Below are 17,857 nucleotides of genomic sequence, written 5' to 3' on the forward strand. Positions count from 1 at the left end.
GGGCAGGGGTCCCAGAGAGCCATGGATAGGGCAAGGCTCTACTAGGATCCTTGGTTCATCTCGGATCAGCCCTTGGGCCCCTGGCATCTAAGGCAGCAAAAAGGCAAGGGGACACCGCCCGGGGTGGCGCACGCCACCGCGACAATACCTCTTGGCCTTGGGTGGATAATGGCACCCCTGGGCAAACGCTAGGGGCGGAGCCTAGGGGCAAGGGGCTTCCCCAATCAGTCTCCGCCCTCGCGCCCTGGACTTCGGCCCCATTCTATCTGGTGAGGGTGCGGGCACGAAAAGAAGACCGGGCCTGCCGCCCCACCGTGTCCCATCTACTCAGTCCCCAGCGACTCGCAGTGGCTCGTGGGGCTGCAGTCCAGGCGCCGTGCTCCCCTGCCCTGCGCGGAGCCGCGCGTCTTGGTAGGCGCTGCGCTGCCGGGGCCGGGTCCTGGGCCAGGGCACCTCTGCCCCCAGCCGGACCCAGCGGACTGTCCTCCGCCGCTTGCCCGGCACAGCATGGGGAGGCGCTGCTGGCGGCAGCGCGTGCTGGCTGCCGCCTGTCTAGGCGCCGCGCTCCTGCTCCTGTGCGCCGCGCCCCGTACCCTGCGCCCGGGTGAGTGCTCGCCAGCCCAGCCGCGCACCCGCAAGCAAACGCTTCCCACTGCGGCCTGACCTCTCGACAGCGGCAGGAACACCTGCCGTCTCCTTCCTGGCTGGGGCTAGGAGTGGCGGGCAGGGGCGCTGGTGGGGTACAGAAAGGCTCTAGACGCCACACGAGCAAAGGCTCTTGCTCCTCCTCCGGAGTTATCTCCTCACTCCCAGAGCGGTGACTATCTGGGTCCCACAGCCGGTGCCTGGAGACCGGGGTCAGTTGTGGGGGGTAGAGGGCATTTGACCAATCCAGGAAGGCCGTCTCCCTTACCTTCGCCCCCTTCCCCTGGGCACCCGGGAACCCCTGGACGTGAGCGCTGCTCGGCCCATGCGCATAGGAGGGGAAGCTTGGGCCACTCGGTCGGGTCCCTCGGTTGTCCTACTGTGCAGTGGGTGCCACTCCCTGCTCCACCCTGAAATCCACACCGGGTAGGGCTTGGGACTCCTGTGCAGTCACCTCGTGGTCTGGCTGGGGAAACTGAGGCAACTAGCCATGACTCCGCAGAGCTGAGTGCTCTGGGCTCCACCAGTGCTGAGTCTTTGCTCTGAGTCTCTCCTCAGCTCATGTGAAGGCTCCCATCAACCCATTTCACACAAACTGAAGCAGGCCAGAGAGGTGGGGAGACGGGTGTGGTGGCAACGTGCTGGCTACACAATCTACTTGGGGCTGGAGGGGCCCAGCCAGCACCCCCACCTCCTGACCTCAGGGCTGTTTGCCTTTCCTTGTATGTGGTATGTGTTCCAGGTGGGACGTCTCGGTCTGCCTCCCCACCCCCAGTGTGGGCTCTGAGAATCCTGGGCCCCACCCTTGGAACCTGGCAGACACAGTCCCAGGGAGTAAGTAACTAGGTCCAGGGTGGGCTGGGATGTTGGGCAGTTGGGGGTGGGAGTGGCCCAAGACTTGAGGATATCAGGACTTGGGGAGGCCTCTGCCCACTCCCCCTGCCCCTCACACTGCCCCCTACCCCTTGTGTGCCCAGAACACAGCAGGTCAAACCTGGATGCCTCCCCAAGCCCATGGAATAGGGCTGGGGTCTCTCCTTCCAGCACCCCACCACCCCTTCCGTGAGCTGGCTACTGGTATAGAGCAGTCTCCTGGTAGTCTGGGGTGTGGACTCAGTGTCTGTGACTGCCACAGCCTCTGTCCACCCAGTCATTCAGTAGACAGATGTTTACCCAGTACTAAGACAGGGCAGGGCTTGGTGGCTACTGGCCCCTCAGGGCTCGGCGTGGGATGTTAGAGGACACCTGAGCGCCTGGGTCCTGGGGAGTGTCTGCAAAGGAGCATACATCTTTGAGTGACTGCATGGAGTGTCTGTGTCCCCATGTCTCTGTGGGACACCTCTCTCCTGTCACCTACTCTACCCAGGTTTGAGGGATGAGAAACAAACCAAGGTACTAGTCTCCTTCTGGGCTTTGTTCCTTCTGACCTCCCTCCCTCTCCTGCAGAGCCTGGGAAGAGACAGCAGGTGTTACGAGGGTGGCTCCAAACCTCCCTTCCCAGCCTCTGTGCAGTCTGGGCTCTGCACCTGGCCTGTCCTACCCTTGGCCATGACCTTCTCACCCAGCGTCTCAGAATCTCTCTCTGTTTCTGTCAGGCTCTCTTGTACCTCTCCCATGGCCTGTTTCCAGCCATCGTGCTTTGTGAGTGACCCTGGGCGAGCAAGAGTTAATCAGACCAACCTATCCAGCCTCTCCCACTGGCTTTTCTCCCTCCCAAGCCCTGAGCTGAAGTTTTGGCTGAGACCATGCTTGTGGGCCTGCAGGTGGCATGCAGGGAGGGCACTCAGCTGGGAAAGGTCTTTTTCCGCCAGGCTGGTCCTGCTGGAGGGGCATCTCCTGCCCTTGGCCTCTGGAAATGGCCTCACAAGAGCCTGCAGTGTCTCTGCAGCCATGCCTGAGTTGGAAGGGATGTGGTCTGTGCCCTGTGAGGGCTTCTGACCTGGGGATGAGGGCTCCAGAACCCAGGAGGAATTTCAGCCCCTTCTCCCTGAAGGGCAGGCCCAGCACTGTCCCCTCCTTCTCCAGAGCAAGAGGTGCTGTCATAAGTTGGGCAAGGGGCCACTGAAGGGCTACTGGCTCAGGCCTGGGGCTCTTGCTGCCCCAGGGAGCTCAGAGACATTCTAGTAGGGGGAGGTGTGCGCAGCCCCTCCACACCCACAGCCTCAGCCCCAGGGCTCCACCACCAGCACTGGCCTAATGCCTAGGATCCCAGGGAGGAGGAGATTCCAGAAAGGTGGGGCAGCTGCCCAGAGCACCGCTGCCCTCATCACCCCACCCTCACCCCCAGTGCCCAGTGACAGCGCCCAACGGCAGACCCCTGGGTCTCCTGCGGCCTCTTGGCTCCCTCTGTGTTCTTGCCTGGGCATGGTGGCCATACTCCCCTTGGCTGGCACACCACGGACCACAGACCTGTTGGTTGCCTGCTCACGCCAAGCATACATCTAGGTGCTGAGAGACAGTGGGGAACAAAACTTAGAAATACCCCTGCCTCGAGGAGCTTACATTTTTAATATGAAAATCCAAGATCTCAGCTCTATGTCTTCTGCCTCTGAGACACTGGCAAGAGCAGTGTTGGCACTAGCCCCCTTCCCCCATTCCACTCCCGCGGCTGCAGGGCTGAGTATCTGTCCTAGTGTTTGGAGTCACAGGTGTTCCTCTTGGAGCCAGGTGGGCCTCTGCATCCCGTCCCAGCCCCTGCTCACCCCTAGGCAGGCAAGGAAGCTAAGACCGTGGGCCACCCGATGGCACACAGTGGTAGCCTTGGTGAGGACAAACCCAACCCAGTTCAGACTCCCTTCAGCTGGGAGGGAGTGGGTCTGTGCCTGTGACTGAAAAGGCCAGGTGTCTCTGCCTCAGACAGGCATAGATCTTGGGGTTCAGATCACACCTCCAGCTGTAGTTTAGCTTTTCTCTGCCATAGCCTCACTCTCAGCTGCACAGTTCAGCAACTAAACCCAAAGCTACAGAGGGCTCCTTTGCCACTGATTCCAGCCAAAGTCCCAAGGAGGCGTCCATTGGCCCGGTCTGGGACTCAAGTGCCCATCTCAGAGCCAGTCAGGTGGCAGGAAGGGCTGGGAGGCTGTGACTGGACAGGCCTAGGCCACATGCCTATCCTAGCAGGTGGCGGAGGCGGAGGGGAGCCTATCGGAATCACGTGGGCTGAAGGCCTGGCAGGCTTCCTCCTCAGGTGGGTGGGCAGAAGGAGTGGGAGTGGCTGCTGGGGCCAAATTGGTAGATGCTCCCCGTGCTGCTGTCCATCTTCAGGTACTGCTGGAGTGTCCCAAGTTCAGAGTACCTCCAGAGAGTACCATGAGAAGAGGCAAGCTGGCAGGTGGGCAGCTCTGCAGAACAGGAATTGGCAATCCTGTTTTGCAGAAGAGAAAAGATCAAGAGAAAGGAAGTTGCTTGCTCAAGTCAGGAAGTATGGGGCCAGGATTTAAATCCCAGTTGAAACCCCAAATCCTTTTTCTTTCCATTCTACGGGGCAGGGGCACTTGTATTGGCCTTTGAAAGCTGCATAGGAGTTTAACAGGTAGGAAAATGAGGAGAGGAAACTGCAAGCAGAAGGAATGGCACAGAGAAAAGCATGGAGGAGTGAAATGGCCTGGGGTGTGAAGGAATGTGCTGTGGGTGGGACTCTGGGTCCTCGAGAGAGAATGGTGGGATGGGAGGCAGGGAGATACTCTAAGTTGGGGCTCAGTCATGAACAGCCTTGAATGGGATGCTAGGGTCTGGGGTGTTCTTCCTATGGCTGTCAGAGGGCATCAGTCTTTAAATAAATAGTCACTGGCACTGGGCAAGGTACAGGGGTTACAGAAAAGCAAAAACTCTCCTTCCCTGTAGAACTGCCCTTCCAGAGGGGTCAACCTACATAGAAATCAAAATATTTCAGCAATAAAGACGGCTGTGGCTGGAGCCGAGTGGTGAACCGGGAAGGGTGGTGGTGTACTGGTGGGCCTGGGCGGGAACCAGGGTTTGCTGTAAGTAGTGGGAATCCCCATGGGTTTAGAGATCACCAAGGTGGGGCGAGGAGAAATAGGAGACAGGTGAGGTATCTCTTTCCAGTCTTGGTAATTGTCCCAGGGAGAGCCCTGGGGCCTACCCGGGGCTGGCTAGGGGCAGGGAAGGTGGAAGTGGGGATCCGGAGGGTTCTGGAGGCACAGCCAAAGGCACTGTGCCCACGGAGGATCTGGGCAGACTGGGGTTCCATTCCAGATGGTCTGTGGAGTTCAGCAAATGGAGTTTGAACTAAATACACGTGGAGAGATCTCTAGTTCTCTCCCCCTAAACAACAGAATTGCTTCTTATAATACGTGAAGGGCTTCTCCGTGTCCCTCCCTTGGGCCTGATCCCCAGAAGGAATGTCCCTAACTCTGAGACATGCAGGTCACCCCAGAAAGCCCCTGGGGGAAGGAATGGGGCAGGGCAGAGGCCCTCGGAGGCCATGTGGGAGCCCATGCCTGCTGGCGGGAGATTGCTGGGGCCCGGCTGCCCTGCTTGTCTGCTCTTGCAACACTGTGACCTGCTGGAACTTATTAACCAGAAGCCGGGTGTCATCATCTCTGCTCGCTGGACTGGGAAGTCTCCAAACAGCATCCCCCTACATGATGGCTGTGCCCTCACCCTGCACAGGGCGTGAGCCCTGCTTTGGCTGAGGTGGGCGTGTGGAGGGTGGTGGGCATGCCGAGGATGATGGTCGTGCTTCTGCTGTAGGTTTCCAGTGTGGTATTTCGCCCGGTATCTTGATTGGCAGAGGAGGCCTTGCAACATGATGTGTGCAGGTGTCCTGTGTGCAGCAATCGTGTGGCCTTGAGCAGCTCTCTCTGCTCTCCCTCCCTGGGCTGCTATTTCCTCGTGGGTCACTGAAGTGGGGCCCACTGGCTTATGGGTGCTGTGAGGGGGGACAGTTGTCAAGGTCAGGACGAGGGGGCACCCAGAGGCAGGACAGCATGGGTGTTAAGGGTACAGACGCTGGCACCGGTGGCCTGGGGTCAAATTCTATTTCTGGCACAGCAAGGAAGCTGTGAGGCCTCAGGCAAACTTCTTTGCCTCAGTTTCCCCCCGTCAAGTGGGATAATGATGGTTTCTACATGACAGGGATAAGTATGTCAGTGTGCACTAAGCATCTGGCACTGTGCTGGGGTCTGCACCCCCCACCACCCTCTGTCTCCTTCTGTCTCTTCCTCCTCTTTCTCCCAGCCTCGGGCCCTGTCGTCCAGCACTGTTTCCCGGTCTCTGTCACTGTTTTTGGCACTCCTCCCGTCCCTCCTCCCCTCCCATTGTCCTCTCTCCCTTCTCTCCCCTGTCTCCCTAACCTCCTGCTGGCTTTGTTTCCTTTTTCTAAGCAGTCACCGCGTGGCTTTCCCTGTGCCGCTCTGGGATTGGCCCTCCTGGGCTACACTGCCTGGCTCTCCCTGTCCTGTCTGCTCCACTGTCCCCTTGGCAGGGGGTGGCAGGGAACCTGGGACCTAGGGCCCAGTGGAGGTGCTGGGGTACAGAGGATACAGGCAAGGGGGTTTGGGATGATGGGGGTGGAGGAGGTGGATGCCCCATTGTGGCCCTGTTTGGGGCCAGTCCCCAGCTGGCCAAGTCAGGGTTGGACCCAGGGATCCACAAGATACCCCCCTTCTGACCTCCTATGCCCATCTGTCCCTCCATGGCAGCTTGCCTGTCTGGAGGGCCCAGGCTCCTCGGGGCAGGATGGGGCTGGGTGGAGGTGGCCCAGCCCTGTAATCACTGGCCGCAGCTATTCTGGGCCTCTCTCTGGTGCCTGCTCCCTTTTCCTTTCTACCCACTGGCCCCTGGGGTCTGTTATGGCACCCACTTTCCTGCAGGCTGCGGTTTGGCCAGGAAATGAGAGGTCTTATGCAAGGGCTGGCATTTCCGGAAGACTGGGAGCCTCTGAGTAGCAGGACGCTGGGGCGGAGACAGGCCTGGGTCTGCTTGTTAGTCACTGTGACTGCCTCTCCACCCCCTGCCCAGAGAACACAGGCTGCTGAGCACCAGTTCTTCCTCAGTCCCCAGCCACAGTCCCCAGGAAAGGGACGCGTCTCATCTGCAACATGGCGAGAAGGTCAGGCCTCCTCTCATGGGGTGCCTGGCCCTGTCCTGCCTGGTGTGGCACCAGCGGAGCTCCCCATGGCTGTTGCTAGACTCAGGCCAGACCCAGCCTGGGTCTCCCTGCACCTGCATGACCAGCCAGCATTGCTGCCCTCTCGTGTCAGCCTGTCAGCTCCTTTTCTGATGACGGTGTCATTCCTGGGACATGTCCGGCAGTTTAGATCCCTGACTGTCTGGAGATGCAAGGTCAAATGCTGGGCTGGTCAATGGCTTGGAGACAGAGGCAGTCCTGAACCTCCGAGGGCCTCAGCCTCCTCTGCATGCCCTGGTCACTGGAATCTGGCCCTTGTTCCTGGGCCTTACAGGATATGGCCTGGGGCGCAGAGGGGGCCTGAGGCAGGCAGGGGGCGGCAGGACCCTGGACAGTGGGTTTCAGGTACACGCAGCAGGGTTCTGGACGATGGGCTTTAGGTACATGCAGCAGGGTTCTGGAGGCTAGCGCAAGGCTCGTCCAGCTGCCATCTGTTCCTTCCATGAACCCCTGTTTATTCAGCACAGACCATGTTCTGCCTGCTGGGCACTGCACCGGCGCAGCCGGTTCAAAGCACACTACCAGACCAGCAGCCACAGCCTCACCTGGAGCTGCTGGAAATGCAGATTCTTGGGCCCCGCTCCACAACCTGCTGGACCAGAAACTCCAGAGGTGGGGCCAGGGACTCTTGAGTTTAATGGGCCTCACACAAGCTGAAGTTTGGGAACCACTGCTCTAGGTCAGTTTGCCAACAGACCAGTTCCTCAGATTTCCCAAGTTTACTGGTGTGCCAGAAGTTTGTCTCAAGTGAAGAGATTCTTCTTAGCGACATTTATAGACTCTTCATTTGGTTGAAGGCCAAGGATCACAGAAGCATTCATTCTTCTTTTCTCACATGTTCCTGAATTCTTGAACATATTCTTCTTATGAATATTCAGTGTTCTTATGAACTCTTACGGACATATTAAGACAGCCATTTCATATAAATGGAATCGTGTCTTAGGTGGCCTTTTATGTCTGGCTTCTTTCACTTAACATAACGTTTACAAGGTTCAGCCACACGGAAGCATGAGTCAGTCCTTCATTCCTTTTATGGCCAATTAATAGCCCATGTTAAGGATATACCGCATTTTTATTATCCATTCATCAGCTGATGGATTTGGGTCGTTTCCATTTTGGGGCCATCACGAATAATGCCAATGGGAACATTTGTGTACAAGTTTTTGTGTGAACAAGTTTTCAGTTCTAGGAACATACGTAGGAGAGGAATTGCTGGGTTGTATGGTAATTCTAAGGTTAGCTTTTTAAGAAACTGCCAAACTGTTGTCCCTCATGGATGCGCCACTTTACATCCCCACCAGCAATATATGAGGGCTCTAATTTCTCCACATCCTTGTTATTTACTGTCTTTTAAAATAACCATCCTCATGGTGTTGATTTCTATTTCACTAATGGCTAGTGATGTTGCGCACGTTTTCATGTGCTTATTGCCATATGTATATCTTTGGAGAAATGTCTGTTCAGATTATTTGCCCATTTAAAAAATTGGGCTGTCTTTTGTTGTTCCATTGTAAGAGTTCTCCATATGTTATGGGTACTAGTTCCTTATCAGAGAGATTATTTGCAAATATTTTCTTCCAACTGTGGATTGTCATTTCACCTTCTTGATAGTGTGCTTTGAAGCACAAATGTTTTTAATATTGATGTAGTCTAATTTATCTGTTTTTTAAAATTTGTTGCTTTGTGCTTTTGGCATCATATCTAATAAATCATCACCTAATCCAAGGTCATGGAGATTTATGTCAGTATTTTCACTGAAGAGTTTCATAGTTTTAACTTCAGTGTTTAGCACTATGATCCATTTTGAGTTAGTTTTTCTTTGTGGTATGAAGAAGGGGTACAACTTCATTCTTTTGCATGCAAATATCCAGCTGTCTCAGCACCACTTCTTGTAGACTGTCCTTTCCCTATTGCATTGTCTTGGCATCCTCATCAAAAATCAACTGACCATAAATGTAAAGGTTTGTTTCTGAACTTTCAATGCTATTTCATTCATCTGTATGTCTCTCCTAGCCAGCACCACACAGTCTTGATTATTGTAGCCATATAGTAAAGTTGTGGTATCAGGAAATGTGAATCCTCTAACTTTGTTCTTTTTCAAGATTGTTTTGGATATTCTGAATCCCTTCAATTTCCACATGAATTTAAAGATCAGCTGTCAGTTTTGGCAGAAAAAGGCAGCTGGGATATTGACAGGAATTGCAAAGAATCTGTAGATGACTTTGGGGAGTATTGCCATCTTTACAACATTAAGTGTTCCAATCCACAAACCTGAAATGTCTTTCCATTCATTTGGGTCTTTAATTTCTTTCAATGGTGTCTCATAGTTTTCAGTGTACAGGTCTTATACTTCCTTTGTTATCAACTTCTTCTTTATTACTTTATTATTTTTGATATTGTTTGATTATTCATTGCTAGTATATAGAAATATAATTGACTTTTGTATATTAATATTGTATCCTGCAACCTTGCTGAACCCATTTATTAGCTCTTATGGTTTGTGAATTCTTTAGGGTTTTCTATATATATAGGGTTATGTCATCTATGAATAGACATAGTTTTACTTCTTACTTTCCAATCTGAATGCCTTTTATTTATTTTCCCCGACCAATTACCCTGGATAAAACCTCCCGTACAATTAATAGAAGTGGCAAAAGCAGGCACTCTTTCCTTGCTCCTGATCTTAGGGAGAAAGCTGCCAGTCTTTCACTATTAAGTTATCTGAGGGTTTTTTGTTGATGCCCTTTACCAGTTTGGCAAAGTTTCCTTCTATTCTTAAGCTGTTCAATGTGTTTTGTCATGAAGAAGGGTATTGGATTTTGTCCAATGCTTTTTCTGCATTTCTTGATAAGCGTGTGGGCTTTTTTCTTTATTCTATTAATGTAGTGTATTACATTGATTGATTTGTGTATATTTAGCCAATCTTGCATTCCTGGGATCCATTCTACTTGGTCATGGAAAATAAACTTTTTCATAGGATGTTATTTTTGGTTTGCCTGTATTTCTTGAGAACTTTGCACTTATATTCATAAAGGGCATGGCTCTGTAGTTCCCTTTTCTTGTGATGTCTTTGTGTGGTTTGGGCATCTAGATAATACTGGCCTCATGTAATGAGTTAGGAAGTGTTCTCTCCTCTTCTGTTTTTTGGAAGAGTTTATGAAAGATTGGTGTTAATTCTTCAAACATTTAGTAAAATTTACCAGTGAAACCCTCTGATCCTGGGCTTTTGTTTGTGGGTTTTTTTGTTGTTGTTGTTAGTAATTCAACATCTTGACTTGTGGGTCTGCTGAGATTTTATATTTCTTCTTGAGTCAATTTCAGGAATTTCTGTCTTTCTAGGAATTTGTCTATTTCTTACATGTTTTCTCATTTGTTAGGCTACATGTGTTCATAGTTCTCTTGTAATCCTTTCTTGTTTCTTTAAGGTCAGTAGTAATATCCCCTCTTTCTTTCCTGTTTTTAGTAATTTGAGTCTTTTCTATTTTCTCCTTGGTCAGTCTAGCAAAAGCCTCACTAGTTTTTGAGATCTTTTCAAAGATCACCTTACACCTTATTAGTTTATTAATATGCATCATCATATTCATGAAAATGGGATCCAGAAGCATATGATCATATATATTGGCTATATTACTGAGAACATATTAATATTAATTGACTATGCTTAAAAAGATATTCCTTAAAAAGATTTTGAGTAACGGAATACACTTATAGGTAAACAGAATTTTACTTATAATAGTTCTAGGAAAACTGAGGATTGCAGCAAGGAGACAGATAGACAGAGAGCATCCCTGTCCTCAGCCAGGAGACAGACACACAGACAGCATCCCTGTCCTCAGCTGGGAGACAGAGAGACAGCATCGCTGTCCTCAGCTGGGAGACAGACAGACAGCATCCCTGTCCCCAGCCAGGATACAGATAGCATCCCTGTCCCCAGCCAGGAGACAGACAGACAGCATCCCTGTCCTCGGCCAGGAGACAGACAGACAGCATCCCTGTCCTCGGCCGGGAGACAGACAGACAGACAGCATCCCTGTCCTCGGCCGGGAGACAGACAGACAGCATCCCTGTCCTCGGCCGGGAGACAGACAGACAGCATCCCTGTCCGCAGCCGGGAGACAGACAGACAACATCCCTGTCCTCGGCCGGGAGACAGACAGACAGACAGCATCCCTGTCCTTGGCCGGGAGACAGACAGCATCCCTGTCCTTGGCTGGGAGACAGACAGACAGACAGCATCCCTGTCCGCAGCCGGGAGACAGACAGACAGCATCCCTGTCCGCAGCCGGGAGACAGACAGACAGCATCCCTGTCCTCAGCCGGGAGGCAGACAGACAGCATCCCTGTCCTCAGCCGGGAGGCAGACAGACAGCATCCCTGTCCTCAGCCGGGAGACAGGCAGACAGCATCCCTGTCCTCGGCCGGGAGACAGACAGACAGACAGCATCACTTTCCTCAGTCGGGAGACAGACAGCATCATTTCCTCAGCCAGGAGACAGACAGACGTCATCCCTCTCCTCATCTGGAGATGACTGAACCTCCTTCCATGCGAAGCAGCATATTCCCTGATGGGGAAGCTGCCACAGGCATCCACAGCGGGTCACCCAGCCTAGCAAGGTGGCACTGAGAGGCTGCAGCCTACTGTACCATCTGCACTGTTGCCCAAACCTTTCTGGCTGCCCATACACAGGATCTGGGGGTGCTGGGCAGCCAGCCAGCCTGGTGAGCCCCACAGGGGTGGGACATGAGGCCAGGGCAGATGGCAGTGGGTGAGGTTGGGTGATCTGGCCTTTCCTAGAGGGTTGGTGGGCTGGGTATCACCTTCCCACTTGTCCCCTCTTGCTTGGTACCCTCCAACTTTGGAGGGTAGGGCATGGGAGCAGGAATGACACAAGACACTACCCTGGTGTAATTCTGCCCCATTAGTACCCCCTGCCGTCCCCCATTCCACCGTGCCCCTAGGGGGTAGGCAAGACCCGGGAAGGAAATTGAGTGCCAGAGGTGGGTCAAATGTGCCTAGATGGGTTGGCCAACCCCCCAGCTCCACGCAAGTCCCTCTGATGTGGTGGCTACGCTTCTCTCCTTATGCCCACAGTATTTGGAAACAGAGCCCTGGGCTCCAGCTGGCTTGGTAGGGAGAGGAGAAGCCCCCTGCAGAAGCTCTATGACCTGGATCAGGTAGGTGGACAGACCCCCAACCCAGGCATGCCCCCCTCCATCCCAGCCAGGAGCCTGACAGCAACAGTGCAGACCTGCTGGCATGAGACTGGACCCCACACTGGGGCATGGAAGGGCGTCCTCCCCAAACCCAGGCTTTGTCAGAGAGCAGTGACAAGGGCAAATCTTGGGGGTAACATGAGAGACCTGGGGTCTCTACCTACCTATCTTCCCATCCATCAACAATCTGAGGCCAGGCACAGTTCTTTGTGTTGCAGATAAAAAAGAGTCAAAACAGACCCTGTACCTGCCCTCAGGAAGTTCAAAGTCTAGTGGGAGACCAAATCTCAGTGCATGCTGCAGTGGGGAGGTGTGCAGGGACCCCCAGCCCCGGCGTGATTCTCAAGCAGATGGACCAGGTGGTTCGCTGGCCCACACACCCAACTTCAGCTGGGGGCGTGCAGGGACCATGCACAACCCCAAACACACACATACAACTGTACCCTACCACCAAGAACCCCACACTCTGGTTGTCTCTCTCTCTCACACACACACACACACACAGAAGTACTTATTCAGACAGCATGTATTGAGCACCCACTCATGCAGACTGTGTTCAGGATGCTGAGATCCAGCAGCAAGCAGGTCAGCCAGGTCCCTCCCCTAGTGGAGCCACCAGTTCAGCAGGGGAAGATGTCATCCGATCACCACCCACACTAATACTTAACTAATTCTGCTCTAAAGGGGAGTATGAGGTGCAACAAGAGCTCTCTTGAGAGGGTCCTAGTTTAGAAGGGGGAGAGGAACTCCTCTCCAAGGAAGGGACATTGGAGCTGAGACTGAAGAGCAAGAGTCAACAGGCAGACAGGAGGGGCCAAGCACCACAGGCAGAGGGAATAGCTGTGCCAAAGGCCTGGCGGGGAGTGGAGGACAGGAGAGGGAGCACTAGGGGAGCCTGGAGAAGTGGGGGCAGCACGCAGGCCCTGCACGTGTGCAAGGGTAGCAGGGAGTCATGGAAGGTGTCCCCCCCCCCCCCACCCAGACGGAGTCTGCTCTGTCTCCCAGGCTGGAGTGCAGTGGCGCAATCTGCAAGCTCACTGCAAGCTCCGCCTCCCAGGTGTGCGCCGTTCTCCTGCCTCAGCCTCCCGAGTAGCTGGGACTACAGGCGCCCGCCACCGCGCCCGGCTAATTTTTTGTATTTTTGGTAGAGATGGGGTTTCACCGTGTTAGCCAGGATGGTCTCGATTTCCTGACCTCGTGATCCGCCCGCCTCGGCCTCCCAAAGTGCTGGGATTACAGGCGTGAGCCACTGCGCCCGGCCGAGTCATGAAAGGTTTTAAGCCAGGAAGGACAGCATCAGATTTTCACTTTGGGGGTATCCCTTGGACTGCTGTGTAGAGAAAGATCAGGGTGGTGTTGGGTAGGTGGCTGCTCACCAAATCCTGAGGGCTGAGCCGAAGGGGCTTGTGGAGCTCATCTGGCCCAAGCCTATGAGCAGGTAGGGAGGCCTTCCTTCACAGAGAGAGTGACTGACTGGCCCTGGGCCACACAGCAGGCTGACGGTAGGACAGGCACTCAGTAGGGTGCTGGGTTCCACTAGCTCTGGCGGCTTCTGAGGGGCAGATGGCCCTTCATGGCCTGAGGACCCTGTGACCACTGGGTGTCAAGTCCCTGGAGGCTTAGCACCTTGCGGCTGGAGAAAGAAAGTAATAAAAACCATCTGGCCAACAAGTGCTGACCTCGTGCCAGGCCCTTTAGTTCTGTGGACTCATTACGGCAACCCATAAGGTGGGGCCGTTATTGCCCCTGTTTACAGACAAGGAAACAGGCACGGGGAGGCAAGGGCCCTGCAAAGATCACAGAGCTTCTATGGACTAGAGCCAGTGAGGAATCCAGGCAGCCATACCGGGGGGGGGGGGGAGCGGGGTGGGGAGTGAGGACAGGAGCTGTAGGTGCAGCTCTGGACAGTGGACATAGGTCTAGCTTTAGAGTCCCAAGGGGCCTGAGTTGGAGCCCCGGCTTCCCCACTGAGCGCTGTGTGACCTCAGGCAACTCATTTCCCCTGAGCCTCAGTTTTCTGTAAAATGGGTATTCATGGACCTATGAGCAACAGCAGTGGCAGCCCAAGCTGCTTCCAGCCATGAGGATTGTTAGTGCTCACTCTTGAGCTGCTCGGAGACCGGCAGTCCACAGTTCAGCAGCAGCCAGTGCCCACCATCGTCCTCTGGATGTTGACTTCTGTTATAGAGTTGGCCTCCTGGCTGTAAGAGACTGCCAGGGCTGCAGACACCTCACAGGAGGGCATCCCAGGCAGAAAGTGAGTGGTGGGGTAAGGGTTTCCCCTGACTTTTCACCCTAAGGGAGACTTTCTTGGGAGCCATCTGGCTAACTTCCCCTGGTATCACCTCAGGCAGAGCCAAGCCACATCCCCTCCGAAATCTCCGACCCAGTGCTTCAGCAATGGCACACGAAGCTGGGCTCATGCCCTGACACAGCCGGGGTCTGCCGGCAAGGAAGGAGGAAGACTGACAGGTGGCCAGATGGCCAACATTCCCTGCCACAAGAAATGTGTTGGGTCATCTAAAAGCTGAAAGCAGACCTTGGCTGTGGGCCCCGGGAGGACAGCCTCTCCTGGCACCAGGTGGAGCTAGGCTTCTGAGGTCAGCCCTGACAGTGGAATCAGGGTCTCCCAGGTGTCCCCAGACCCCCACAGCATGGCTGGACCTGGCAGCCCTCCCATGGTGAGGGTGGCTAAGTGATTGTCTTATTTCACTTAGCATGATGTCCTCAGGGTTCACCATTTCTCAAAATGGCAAGATTTTTAAAATGTAAGCACGTGACATGGCATTCGACACTACAGAAGGTTAGGTACAGGTGCTAGGTTAAAGCCAGTCGGTGTTCCTTCTCATAGGAAGGATAGGCTCAGAAGGGGCAGGCTTCCTGCCCCAGCTCTGAGATAAGAATTTGCTGTGGGAATAAAAGGAGTGAAGGTGCAAAAGAGAGTGCTGACTGGTAAGTATAGAATCAGCCCATTTGTTATTGAGGCAAAGCAGCCCGACAGCCCACAGGCGGCTGCAGTTTTCAGTTGGGTGTGGAATTAAACAGCGCTGCTTCTTACGCAGCATCCTGCTTTTAGTAAACAGCGGCGAGTCCATGTGTGCCCGTACTCACACGGAGCGCACTCTGATGCCACAATTCCTTATCACTCCTCCTCTGAGTGCCCCACAGCATACATACCCAGCGCGTCCTTCTCCCAGCCTCAGCAAGGTCAGAATCCGTTTCTCCCAAATCCAGGCCCAGGACAGATGCCCGGGCCCTAAACCATACAGTGATCAGTGGCAGCCCTGGGGTTCAAATTTGGGTGCCCGGTCCAGCTCCTGCTCCCAATTCTCGGGCGCATCCCGCCGGGGCAAAGCCAGAGTCAGGAAGCCCGCGCTGCCCTGACGCGTCCCCCTGTCTCGTCCCCTGTCGCCTACAGGACCCGCGCTCTACCCTGGCGGAGGTGCACCGGCAGCGGCGTGACCTGCTAAGCAGCGCCTGTAGCCGCCACACACGCCGGCAGCGCTTGCTGCAGCCAGAGGACCTGCGGCACGTGCTGGTGGACGACGCGCATGGCCTGCTCTACTGCTACGTGCCCAAGGTGGCGTGCACCAACTGGAAGCGCGTGCTGCTGGCGCTGAGCGGCCAAACCCGCGGCGACCCGCGCGCCATCCCCGCGCACGAGGCGCACGCGCCCGGCCGCCTGCCCTCGCTGGCCGACTTCAGCCCCGCCGAGATCAACCAGCGCCTGCGTGCCTACTTGACCTTTCTGTTCGTGCGGGAGCCCTTCGAGCGCTTGGCGTCGGCCTACCGCAACAAGCTCGCGCGCCCCTACAGCGCTGCCTTCCAGAGGCGCTATGGCGCACGTATCGTTCAGCGCCTGCGGCCACGCGCGCTCCCCGACGCCCGGGCCCGCGGGCACGACGTGCGCTTCGCAGAGTTCCTGGCCTACCTGCTGGACCCGCGCACGCGGCGCGACGAGCCCTTCAACGAGCACTGGGAGCGCGCGCACGCGCTCTGCCACCCGTGCCGCCTCCGCTACGACGTCGTGGGCAAGTTCGAGACGCTGGCGGAGGACGCGGCCTTCGTGCTGGGCCTGGCGGGCGCACCCGACCTGAGCTTCCCCGGGCCACCGCGGCCCCGGGGGGCCGCCGCCTCCCGCGACCTGGCAGTGCGCCTCTTCCGGGACATCAGCCCCTTCTACCAACGGCGCCTCTTTGACCTCTACAAGATGGACTTCCTGCTCTTCAACTACTCCACCCCTTCCTACCTGCGGCTGCACTAGCGGTCCTAGAGGGCCTGTGGCCACACGGGGCAAGTGCCTTTCCGACAGGACCCCCGGGGAATGCAGGTGCTGCTGGCCCCAGGGCCCCTCTTCAAGAGCCACTGCGTGCACTCACCTGGCCGCCGGCCCAGCGGGCGCAGGGCACACTTGGCCGGGCTTGGGGGCAGCCCATCTCCCGTGGCCCTGTACGCGTGTGCCTGCTTCGGCCTGTCGCTTGAGGCCTGCTTCCTCCACTTGCTCCAGCTGACAGGCACCTCTCCAGGCCCCGTAGATGGGCAAGGACTTGGTAACCAGGGTTTTAGGCTTTTAAAGGCCATTTTGGGGGGTCAGCCCTGCCCCTGAACCTGTTTATGGTGCATCAGAACAGAATGCTGACACCCGTGTTGGTGTGGCCCGAGCCTGTGCCCTCCCCACCTGGCCCACCCTGGCAAGGACAGGTGTGGCCAAGGACGAAAGCCCTCCGTTGGCTGGCCTCACGATGGGGCCATCCCGGGAGCCAGCTGGGAGCTGCCTTCCACTGCCATCGGGCCTCTGCTCCTCTCCCATGTGGCTGGCCCTGCCCAGGCACCACCTTCGGTCTCAGTCTGGCAAGACGCTGGGTCTTGAGGCTCCATGCCAACAGAGCCCCTGGTGCAATGCAGTCACAGGTTTTATGGGACTTTGGTGAGCTGGGCAGTCATGGTTTTGAAATAAATGTATTTTGTTACTTTCTGATTTGTTGGAGTTTGTCTGCTTCATTGGGCCGTTTTCTCTGGGAGCCTGCAGATGTCTGATCTCGAACTACTCCGTCTCCAAGCCTTTGTTTCCCTGTTGCCAGTGGCATAAGAAGATCAGACGAGAGTGCCCACAGAGCCTGGGGACCTCCCAGTGGTGATAGGAGTGAGGGGCTACATGGGGCGTGAGGTGAAGAGGGTGCACTGTGTAGGGGGTGCTAAATTCTGGCACTGACAACTTGGAGAACATCTACTCTTTCACCCTGACCTGGGCCAAAGACTGAAGCCCACACCAGCTCAGCCAGGCCTTGGGCCTTGTGCTGCCTCCCACCTTCGTGCGTGTGTGACTGTGAGTGTGCATGAGTGTGTGCGTATATGCGTGTGAGTGTGCATGTGTGCATGAGTGTGAGTGTTGTGTGTATGTGAATGTGTGAGTGTGGGTGTGTCTTGGGCCATTTGTCTCTGAGCTCCCCCAGGGCTGTGTCCAGAGAACCTGCCAGCAGGAATGGAGTGGCCAACTCCAGTGGACCTGGGAAGGGGCTGCTGCGGCCACTGGTTTCCCTATGAGGCCTCCCCAAGCCTGGGCCCTTCCCCCACAGGAGGGACACACAAAGCCCAGGGTCTTGCACCATTTCCAGGGCTCCCTGGGTGCTATGGTTTGAATATTTGTCCCCTCCAAAACTCATGTTGAAATTTAATCCACAATGTGGCAGTCTTGAGAGGTGACCCAACCATTAAGATGCGATTGGGTCATGAGAGCTCTGCCCTCACAGATCAATTATTCCATAGGTAGATTAATGGATTGATGGGTTGATGGATTAATAAGTCACCATGGGAGTGGGACCAGAAGCTTTATAAGAAAAGTAAATG

The 17,857-nt window shown here is 55.2% G+C and overlaps 1 protein-coding gene across 1 annotated transcript; it reads left to right on the forward strand.

Annotated features, from left to right (window-relative positions):
• The first annotated feature begins 302 nt into the window (after nucleotides 1–302).
• Nucleotides 303–16,988, forward strand: CHST13 (carbohydrate sulfotransferase 13). The gene is made up of 3 exons (XM_010380578.2): nucleotides 303–604; nucleotides 11,889–11,971; nucleotides 15,429–16,988. Exons 1-3 carry the CDS (start codon nucleotides 508–510, stop codon nucleotides 16,272–16,274), a joined length of 1,026 nt encoding a protein of 341 aa, XP_010378880.1. The 5' UTR covers nucleotides 303–507; the 3' UTR covers nucleotides 16,275–16,988.
• Nucleotides 16,989–17,857: the final 869 nt, after the last annotated feature.

Source organism: Rhinopithecus roxellana, chromosome 1, assembly GCF_007565055.1.
Source record: "Rhinopithecus roxellana isolate Shanxi Qingling chromosome 1, ASM756505v1, whole genome shotgun sequence".
NCBI lineage: Eukaryota > Metazoa > Chordata > Mammalia > Primates > Cercopithecidae > Rhinopithecus > Rhinopithecus roxellana.

Coding starts and splice junctions, on each gene's coding strand:
- CHST13 (XM_010380578.2), top strand. CDS start 508: ATGGGGAGGCGCTGCTGGCGGCAGCGCGTGCTGGCTGCCGCCTGTCTA. Junction 605..11,888: donor GCCCCGTACCCTGCGCCCGG/GTGAGTGCTCGC, acceptor TTATGCCCACAG/TATTTGGAAACAGAGCCCTG. Junction 11,972..15,428: donor AGCTCTATGACCTGGATCAG/GTAGGTGGACAG, acceptor TGTCGCCTACAG/GACCCGCGCTCTACCCTGGC.